Below are 11,212 nucleotides of genomic sequence, written 5' to 3' on the forward strand. Positions count from 1 at the left end.
CATTCCTGCATTCGTGTTTAAATAGGCCAAGCGCCAGCCAGCAACTGGTTGGTGAGAATGGGAGCCAGAACCCGTTTTAAGATTGTACACCGAAGGACAATATTGCTAGCTGGATTTTGAAAGATGTAGTTATCATAATGCAATCACAGGATTCCCTTTTTTTACAAATAAATATCTATCAAAGTTTAAAAGTAACGTTAAAAAGAAGTACCCAGTTTGCATACACAAAGAAGATGGCAATAAAAAAGAAAGCATAAATACTCTGTATTTAATTATCAGCAGACTTTTCTACTGAAATTTAATGCGAATCATGAGGCACCCTCTCGGTCTCCTCACTGGTGCTGGAAGATGCTGGCTCTGACACTGCCAAAGCATCGGCTGCTTTAAGAGCGGGTAACTGCCCTCCTGAAGCACGTGGAGCAAGGCAGAAGTAAAACTCCCTCTTGGTGTTGACCAGAGGTGATTTTGTTCTTGTCTCTGATGAAACATAGAGCACCTCTTCAGCATTAAGTGGATAAGTTGAACCATATTTTATTTAAGATGCAAGTTGTGGAAGATTAATTCTTGCTTTTCATAGGAAGATATTTCACACTTAGTCCAAAGAATTCGTGTTGGAAAACCTTTCTGTGTACAATCTTTGGGCTCTGTATACAATTAGGAAATACCCTTAAAAGCTCCTGCTCTGTCTTTGCAGTTGATTTTAAAAAAATGGACTAACTTATACACAGACTGCAGCAGAAACCAATGGCTGCAGGAGACTCCTAAGCCCACACTTGCACCGTTCCTGGGTAGGAACTGTTCTGTGGCCTCAGGACAGCTATGTATAGCATTGTCACCCACTGCTGCGCGCTGTTGATAACCTTCCATTTATAACTTCCTCGCAGACCAACTTCCTCCCGTCACACACAAATTAGAGGATTATCAATAATGTATGAACTGATAAATAATGCTTGCGTGCCGTCGTCAGGGCAACAAGTATCAGTGAGACTGCAAGAGAGATCCCCATGTCAAGTCAAGTCGAGTTGAAGGCTTCCATATCTGTAAGGCCTCAGCAAAGTAAAAGCCCTTTCCCTCTGTCTTCTGCTCTTGTTTCTGTTTAGCAGAGTGAAAACCGAGGCACATAAATGCACATGTTCTCATTATTAAAAATAACTCAACATAACGAAACAGTCAAGACCTGGCCCCAGTGGGGGTGTTCATCATTGATTGCAGGATTTGATCCAAAAACAATATTTGTTTAAATGGGCTCGGTTGCCATCATGAACAGTAACTATTGATTTAGAAAAAACTTTGGCAGCACACATTAATGGCCGAGGGAGTTTTGTTCCTGAGTTACTCCAGTACTTTGGAGCTATCTCAGTTTGCCATCCCCGGTGGCCAAAGGACCAAAAAATTCACATTGAAGACGCTGAACTCGAAGTGCCATCCATGAGAGGGCATTTACTTCCTCAATCCTGGCAACTTCTCTTCTCCTGGTGCTGGGACTCTCAGCAATGTGGCATCCGTGAGGGGTTTTTTCTGCCATGTAACTCATTCGAAAGGCCTTGCCTGCCCGAGGCTGTTTGTCTCTAAAACTAAAAATGGATCTTGCTCAGCAAGCAGACATTATTAAAGCCATATTTAAATTAGTCCTGTAGAAAACAAGTGCATTGAACGCAGAAGTTATCACAACTCAGGTTTATACAGCTCAGAAATGGTCTCAGTGTGTGACTCGCACAGGTAAGGCAAGAATTGGCAGTTTTAATTTTTTTAATTTTTAAACTTAAGAAGAGTTTTCACTGTTCACATAAAGAAAAACCCCAGCTTTTATTACACAGTTACTTTTTTATTACATTTGCTGCAGCCCCTAACATCCAAAAGCACAGGAAAATGTTTAGCTTTGTTTACTCAACTATTGTGAACCAGCACAGGATATTAAAAATAGGTGCTTTTTCGGAACTATTTTGGAAAGAACCCCTGACAACAGCGCACTAGGGGGCTCTGATGGGCTCTGCATTTCCGTGCGCTGCCCAGCAATGTCAGCACCAAGGGTGAAGGTAACCTGAGAGGACCCAGACAATCGGTGCTCAACCCCCAGTCAGTTTTGTCAGGATCAGCAGTTACTATTTACATTTAAAATGTATTGGCATAACTGAGGTATCCGTACTCCTTCCAGTTAAGTCCTTTTACAGGTAGGCTTCAGGATGCAGTGCAATTTCCAGAGGCTGAAGCATCTTTTTAGTGAAAGCGGCCTCTTCACAGAATCACAGAATCCCAGAACGTTAGGGATTGGAAGGGACCTCAAAAGCTCATCCAGTCCAATCCCCCTGCCGGAGCAGGAACACCCAGATGAGGTTACACAGGAAGGCGTCCAGGCGGGTTTTGAATGTCTGCAGAGAAGGAGACTCCACAACCTCTCTGGGCAGCCTGTAACAGCCTTGCCGGTGCTGTTACGAAGCTGATTACACTTCATCTGTAAGGCCAGCCCAGTGCAGGCTCTTCTGCAAAGGCAGTTTGTTAAAAATTGTTCCTAAATGTCAGATGAAAGCATCGTTCCACTGCAAGCAACTAGAGTTAGATGTGTAATAACGTTTACATTAATATTTTATTGGAATATATATTCGATTCACATAGCTGCCCAGCTCTGTAACTTGTATGAATACTGAAATAGGCTGACAATAACTTATAAAAAAAAGACCACTTTGAAATTCACTGAAAAAGTATCCAAATATGCAAGCTGACGTTTCTACAAGTGTCAGCTGTAATTAATTTGATTTGTTCTTGTTTTCCCTTCAGAACTATAACATGGGAACCCAGCCGCTGCCTGCAGCGATGCGGAGCCCTGCAGCGTGGTAGGAAGGTGCCTGTCCCTCCCATCACCCCATGGGTGCACACCCCAGGAACCTGATTTTTGGGAAGAGCCCACTTGTCCTTCCTATAAACTCCCCCGGGGACTGCGCTGCATGGACAGTAAATATTTGGAGTATTTTTTATTTGAAAAGACATAGATTGTAAGGCAACAGAAAACTATGAGGCAAACTGAAATGTCTTGTTACCCTGCCTCCAGCACTGTTTAGGAAGTAAAAAGGCCAATTCAGACCATGCACATCTCATTTCTACGGCATTTTGAGAGAGCCACTGCTGTGTCAGTGACACCCACGCCGGGACGGCAGAGACATCTATCAGGAAGGAGATTTGCACCGTGGCAGCGACACCTTTTAAACCGCAGCCTTCTCAAAACAGCACCTTAAAAATGGTGCCCAAGGACCAAAAGGCTTCTCAGATCATCACTGTCCCTGCAACCACACAGCCCCCAGCTGCATGGGATTTGTGAAGAAGCCAAACCATAGCTAAGTAGCGATTTTCATTTTCACCTGGGTTTCAACTGTGGCATAACCGTTTCCAGCTGACACCTCCAGCTTGGCGCTGGCGTTAGCACTGAGCTCCCTCCTGCCCGCTCCAGGCTGGGCCTCAGCCTCTGCTCCCTCCCAGCAGGAGCGGACACCTCGTGTCACATCGCGTCTCGTGTCACATCGCACCCGCAGTGGCAATTCCAGAGTGACTCAGGGGCTAAGTCCTGCTCCCCAGCGTCACACAATCTGGCCCCGCCACTGCTGCTCTTTTTTCTTAGCTCTTGGCAAAGGAAGGAGACACGAAAGGAAGGGAACAGTCAGGAAAAAAGGAAATTAAGCAATGTTGCACTAATTCAAAGTTACAAATGGTGAATATTTTCAAATCTGGAGCAACAATACCTCCAACGTTACTTTCTGTTACTGCTGGAAGCTGAAGAGTTGCCCAGCCCTGTGTCATACATGGATTAAGCCGTGGGTTCAGGCCGATCTGTCCTGAAACAGGTTTCTAGAGTTCAAGGATCTCCACTAAAAATAACTTCCTTCGTGTAACTTAACAAATGGAAAATGGTAATCATGGAGAAGGCTGGTTTTGGGTTACTGATGGAAAACCGGCCTTTGGGATCATCCAGTCCTCGTATCAGAGAGACTGAAGCACAAGTAGCAACATTTGATCTCCTGGCTGGCAATGTTTTCTTCGATACCATTATTTTAGCAGCAAAAACTTTCTCAAACGTTGTAACAATAATCATAGCTTAAAAACTGAACAGAGCCCCTTTTCAAGCAATTACCACAATAAACAGAAGAGTTGTGGAGATGCTGGCTGACTCAAGAAATCAGAAAGGGCCAGTGAACATTTTACCCAAAAGTTATCAGATCAAAATGAGCCTGCTTTGATTTTAATCGGCAGTGGCTGCTCTGCAGGCTAAGTGCAATGAGTTTGCTAATGTAATTTCTGGGGGTAGAGGTCTCTGCTGACTACCAGGGCTCTGAATGGCTCCGGTTACAGCGTTATCTCCTCACTCCTGCGCTCCAGGCTGAGTCAGATTTAAGGTAGCTTGGCGTTAGGAGGAACTTGGTGTTGGAGCCGATTGTATCAGAGACACCTCGTCACCAGTCCTGAGAGACAAATCCACGGCACTGCTCTCTGCAGACCCCAAAACGCAGCTAAAAGTCCTGTATTTTAGTTGGATAACGAACAAACAGCTGTTTCTTTCCCTTTCTCAGTCAGGAATCCATTCCTTTTCACCAGGAGCATGGAGCAAAGTGGAACATACAACCAAAAAATACACTTACCTTAGGCAGGACTCTTAAATGTGAGAACGTCAGAAGACTGTAGGAGTAAAAACCAAAGAAAGTCGGATTACTGTGTCCCTGTGTTGAAATGTGTCCCTCTTGTTTGGATCAGAAGCGAGGGTTAAGAATCAGCAGGGCATCTTCCCAGGTTAATGAGGATTAATTTGTCCACATTGATGGGGCTTTCATGTCCTGTTAGGACACAGTTAATTAAATTCCTATCTGGCTGATCAGGTAACACGTGCCAGCAAAAAGGCCCCACACATGGCACGGTGGAGTGCGCAAGGATTTGGCCACAACCCTTTTGTGATCGGTTCAAACCTTGTAAACTGATATTGAGCAGCGAGTTTGTCAAACTTCTCTTTAGTCGTGCATAGCTGGTTACAGAGTGGAGTTTATTTGTGATGTGGCTGCCTTTTTCCACGTTTCATTTCTGATACTCAAAGAGCTGCCTACCTTTGACAGGAAAATGCACAATTTATCGCAGGATGCTATTCGAGTACAAGCAAAATAAGGAGACAGTTTACACACCCTGAATCAAGAGCGCTGCGCTCAAAACAGTTACACTTACAACCCTACAAAAATAAAACTAAAAATCTACTGTATAATGATTTGCTCCACGTTTCAAATGATGTTTGGCATATTTAAATACACATTTCTATTCAAGTCAGATCATCTAAACGCTCTTTCCATTTTCTTTCCAGATCTTACTCACAATTCTCGTCTGGCAAGGATTTGCTGGATAAATTCAGTTATGGGTTAAGAAGCAACAGTAGGTACACCTCATTCCTACCACTAAGTCTTATTTACTTATAACAGACCAGCTTGTAGAATTTTTTAATATCCTATAGGGTTGCAAATTGCATAAAAACAATCATTTTGCTTCAAATAAAAAGACCAGAATTATCCAACACAATGTGTGAAAAAGAGGAATTTACACCTGCACCTTACATGGAGACCAAATCGTTTTTATTTACTACAAAAGCAGCACAGTAGGAGATGAGAAGGCAGAACAAGGACAAACATTTACCATTTGAAAACGCCGACATGAAACAAGGGAAACAATTTTTGCTCCACTTCTCGCTGCAGACAAAGTCGTCTTGAAACACAGATTGCCTTTTTAATGCAGGACCAGGTAAAACTAACACCGTTCATAACCACAACGTAAAAATGCGTTGGAATGCGAATCTAAGACATTTTCCTTTTACATCCGTGATCTACAAAAAAAAGAAGACAACCCAAGTACATTTCCAGAATCATCCTACATTATTTTTCACCACAATTTGAGGACAAGAGAAAGGAACGCTACATTAATTTCCTCACTCACACTGGAAAGCTGATGCAGGTCATGTCCAGTGAGGGGGGCTTATTTCAGTCTTCTACTTACTGAACAGTTTTCTCGCAGCTTTGCTAGATCCCTCAGAATAAACACTTTTGTATTTTATTTGGTTGCTCTCTGGCATTGAATGGGATGATGGACAGCTTTTCTTGTAAGTATACTCAGGGTAAATTTGATACATTCAAATAGGACTGGTTTTGATTATTTTAAAGTCAAACCTTGACAAATGGAAGCTTCATAGACTGGAAACAGTCACTCTGTACAGAAATAGGTATGCCATTAGTCCTGTACCATTACACACAATAATATTTCTATATTATTTCCCGTTAAGAGTTCATAGGAAGCTGCCTTTTCCAGATTATTGAACACTTTAATGCGCTTAAAATTGCGCAGAAAATAGGATTTCTTGAAACCCGCTGAAAACTTCACCAACCTGTTGAACAGGGTAAGGTAACTTTTTCCTTACGCCTGCTCCCAGATGCTGACAGCAGTGGGCTGATGTTGATGGAGATGTAAACCAGTGCTTGCCACCCAAACCCACCAGGATCCAGCAGCTGGATCCACCAGCTCAGAGAGCACCCACACGTGTTCAGGGTTCGAAAGCCGCTCCCGTGACGTGGAAGGGAAGGAAGAGGAGACAACAGCGACGTCTGCCCCAAATCCTCCTGCAGCTGCAGGGGAGGAGCAGCCCAGGCTGGGATCGCCCCCACTCCTGTCCGAGCGCTGCAATGACAGTCTGACTCTTTCATTTATCTTCATACACAGTTACGTGTATTTTTTTTTGATTGGGATGTATAGAATTACATCTCCTTGGGCTGTCGGGATTTCTGCACCTCAGAGGAATTCAGTACAAAAAACCCCAAAATTACAGTGCTCTGATAGGCTTCCCTTCTCCTCGGGTAGCTCAGCGCTGCAAGTCGATGTGTTCAGGAGAAAAACAGAGGGTAGAACATTCTTGTTAATTCAGATGAAATATTTATTCTCTGTACAACTCATGATTATTAAAATCCCCTCGAAAGAGAAAAATAAAACAATCTGATGGTTGATTTCTTAGCACTCATGGAGAACCGGGACGTGATGGTCACAGCAGGTTGCTCAGGCCACTGGACTGCCCATCAGCCGCTCCTGGCGGAGAGCGATCAGCCTCTGAAGCCACCGCTCTTCTGCTTCTGCCTTCTCGATAAACAGCTGAGGAAGGGAAGCGGGCACAGCTCATTAACGCTCTCTTTATTCGTTATCATCTGTTCAAATATGTCTCAAATATTTCAGTGCCTAAAGAAAAAGCTGAGCTGCATCGGGGTGTTAAGATACCAAGGTGATATAATTATGTTAGTAAAGGTAGGGATTCTTAATAATTGGAAAGCTGAGACATTCCCATGTCCGTCTCCTTCTGCAACAGCAGGTTCGTCATATTGTACAGGTCTTGATCTGCACCAGCTGTGTTCATTATACACAACTCGCATTAGTTTATTTGCTGCCAGTCATTTTTAACTTGCTAATTCTTAAAAAAACCACTCTAAGTGCTCCTGTTTCCAATTGTGAGCAAGTGCTCACAAAGAATTTGCGTAAGTTTGGCCACAATGGCTTAAAATTATCCTAAACTTGTCATGTATTTAAAGCTTTACCATTTGGCAAGGTGGGCAAGTTCTGAGTCCAGGTTTCCAACTACAGAAACCAAAAGCAATCTTCCCTGAATTTTTATTGAACAGGAAGTTTTATATGAACAGGACCTTAAATTCCCCTGCATTCAATTAGTACGTGACTTTGTAACTACAACTACATCACTGCTGAACTGCTGCTGTAATTATTCTCTGTTGGATGATGCAAGGAGCGCGATGCTTTTTGAGCCAATGAGTGCCCCATTCACCAACGGTCTCCAGACCACAGATGATTTGATGAGCAGCACAGCAAAAAGGTTGTTCGGTGACACGAACCTGCTCCCATTCAACAGGCTGTCTTGTTCTAAGGATAAAGGAAATACAGGCACACTCACGTTTGGATGTGCTAAGGAGTTATCATCTTGATACTTGATGGCAGTAGGAATATTGGCAGGCGGGGGTTCTTTTTCAGGAGCAGATGCATCGACAGCTCCTGCTCCGATGGTTACGGGTTCGTATTGTAGTTCAGTCGGCTCCACGGACTGCAAAGAAAGAAACACAGCTGAGTACTTGATCCTCAAGCTCCCAAACGTGGCAGTATCTTCACCAAACACTCAGCCTTCTGCCCACTGCAACACGTGTCCACCAAAGGATCCCTGTGCAAAGACTCCTCCACACGTTGGTCCTCTAAGGTCCAGAATAAACTCATGCAATGAAAGAAAACGTATTGCCAAAGGCAATGGGAGGGCTCACAGAGCTTTGGGTCTTTGCATCACTTCAACTTCTTGGAGACTTCTGAAAAGGCAAGAAAATGCACATTCTTGGGGAAAAAAACCAGTGATAATTCAAAACACCTCACTGTTGGATGGAAAAACTGAATAAAACCTTTGCTTTCATACTCCCAAAGACAAAAGTGTCCGAGTTCCCTGGAAGCCTTGGCAGCCAAAGCGTGGGTAAAATTCCAAAACCTGGATGTCTCACGTTAGGTTTTTGGAAAGCTGTCTGAAAACAATGCCGTTTGTTTCAGTAAATATGCTCGTAAAGTCTGGCTTCAGTTAAGCAAAATTAGAAACACTGATCCCTACTCTTACCTACAATGTAAATGCCTGATTACTTTTGCATTTTAATTCTGCTTTAAAAAATAATATGGTTTTATACAATTTTAAATACTTTTTTAAAGTCGGAGTTGCTTGGCATAGGTAGAACGTGCAGTCAAAACAGCTGGATTCATTGCCATCCTCACCCATTTAACTGTGTTCTTTGAACACCGCACCAAGAACGTAGGAGTTGTCGGTGGCATTTAGGATTGTCAACACGGATGCTCTTTCATCAATGGAAACTGTATTAATAGCGCAGATTCCACCCGACTTTGAAAGGATTATGCACCAAGAAAGGATATTGAAAACTTACCTTTTTGACGTCTTTCGTTGATCTGAACGTCTGCGGAACAAAGGAGTCACTTTCAATAGCTTCAATTTCTTTTACTCGCTTCACTTGCTCGATGAGGGTGGCTTGGTCTACAAAGAGAAGGTGTAATGTCAGGATGCATTAGTCTAAGCCGACGATAAATGCAGCGTCTAAGCGATGCCTTGAATATATTTTACAGCAGCACGAACCAGAAAAGAAACTTGTAACGCAGCCTAAAATACTCTGGTGCAAAGAAAACCTCTCTCCTTCAGTGAAAATAACAACGGCGAGTTGGCCGTTGTTGTTCAACGTGTGGCACCGTTCAAGACGCTCACGTGAGGATTTGCCAGGGGTGTCCTCGCAGGACAACGGCTGGGTTTGTGGCTTGGGAACTGCCTGGAGAAGGTCAGGATTTGGGGACAGAGCAGACAACTCGGTGGAGAACCACCCGGAGGCAGCAGTAAAACCACTCCTGCTTGTATGGAGGTGAAGTGGGGGAATGAGGGGTCTGGTGCCAAAAAGCAACTGCGGAGAACCGTGAAGTTTGATCGAAAACTTCACGAATACTTAAGAATAAACACTACTTAAAACAGAAATATAAATAAAAGAGCAACTGTAATTATATATTTGTAGTACATACATATGTATGTCTAAAAGGTTAAATTTCTTGTTCTAAAGAAACCAAAGTATATTTAAACTCAGGAAAAGTGCTGCAGACCAAACGAGCTTGCAGAATTATTCAGATGCACCACATTCTTTCTCTGTATACAAAATTCTAAATTAAAATTCACGTAGCTATACACATACACTGCAAAATACTTTCTCTTTTGCTCAAGAAAAATGTGACTTGTAACCACCAAAACCTCATTTCAGCCCGTTAATGACAAGCAGGTGGCACTTCAGATGAGCAAGTAGCAGGAAAAAATCCCTTGCTTAAAGGGATACTTGTAAGAGACTCTTATAGTATCTTATGCGAATCTTACACAAACCTACGGGAATGACAAATTATGAAGGGGGCAAAAATCACTAAATGTTTAGAATTACATCAGTGACATTAACTTGGGGAAAATGGACTGGAGGAAGCACAAGCCATTAGCGCAGGATTTTTTTTGACAAACACATTATTGGTAGATAAAACGACTTCCATATGTTGTTTGTCAGATGTCAGTAGAAAGGATATGTATTTCATAGTAAAATCAAAAATAATGGAGTCAGAAAGCTAAGAGGCTACAGACAAAAAAAAAAAAATCAATACTAACTCATTGCACAGCGAGTCTTTTACCGTGTTACAGCGAAAAAAATGAAGTAAATCTCGTGTTAGGGCTTGTTGAGGCCGTTCTGTACAAAGAGGGGACTCTGGCAGCAGTGACAACAACCACCCCTGTCACCACCTCCACGGATGCACCCGCAGCCAGGGACCCCCCCGCTGTCCTGCAGAGATGATTTCAGGTTTTACACTTCCCAGCTATATTCACATCTTCATATATACATATATATATATACACACACACACATATACATACACACACAGCTTTTATAGCTGTTTTCATACTGAATTAATCTGTGTTAGCAATAATTTGAAACGTCACTTTAGAAATGCCCCGTGTATTAATCCTTCAGATGCCACCCCAAAATTTCCCGCACACAATAATGAGGAACAGCAGAGAATCAGATGAAAGGCAAAGTAACTTGCCCGCAAGCTTTGTATAAATTACTCCCATTTCATCACCTATTTCTAAAGGCAAAACTGGTGCCAAAGCCCACTAAGAATTTAACACGCATCGAAACAGAAGCATTAAATGACTGATCATATCTTGTGAATGACCCATTACATACAAACACGTCTTAAATATTTCCTGTATAATCTTTAGGTGTAGACTGCGATGCTTACTGGATTCATTGCTAATCTATAATCCTGACCATGGAAATGAACCCATGCCTTTATCTGAAGAGTTTTATGTCAAGCAGGTCTAACTTACGAATCAAAGCAATGACATAATAAATCTAAAATATTCCTCACAATATCTGTTTCTTCATATTTTACTAATTATATTTAGAGGGATACAGCTGGCTAATTTAACTGAGCCATGTAAAATAGAATAGATTTGAAGTAATATGCTTTGAAATACTTGCAAAAAATGTTGCTATTTTTCTGCTCTTTTGTCAATGAGTTGAGAGTTAAAAGAAGAAAACCCAAGTAGACACCAGGCTAAAGAGGAAAATTTTTTTCCCCTTCATCCCAT

The 11,212-nt window shown here is 42.4% G+C and overlaps 1 protein-coding gene across 1 annotated transcript; it reads right to left on the reverse strand.

The window, feature by feature from the left end:
- Positions 1 to 7,059: 7,059 nt before the first annotated feature.
- On the reverse strand, positions 7,060 to 9,079 carry RSRC1 (arginine/serine-rich coiled-coil 1; the record flags this gene model as incomplete). The annotated part of the gene is made up of 3 exons (XM_010192121.1): positions 7,060 to 7,152; positions 7,958 to 8,104; positions 8,973 to 9,079. Coding segments are annotated over 3 exons (347 nt in total), but the record flags the coding sequence as incomplete, so codon positions are not given.
- Positions 9,080 to 11,212: the final 2,133 nt, after the last annotated feature.

Source organism: Mesitornis unicolor, unplaced genomic scaffold, assembly GCF_000695765.1.
Source record: "Mesitornis unicolor isolate BGI_N332 unplaced genomic scaffold, ASM69576v1 scaffold45709, whole genome shotgun sequence".
Taxonomy (NCBI): Eukaryota; Metazoa; Chordata; class Aves; order Mesitornithiformes; family Mesitornithidae; genus Mesitornis; species Mesitornis unicolor.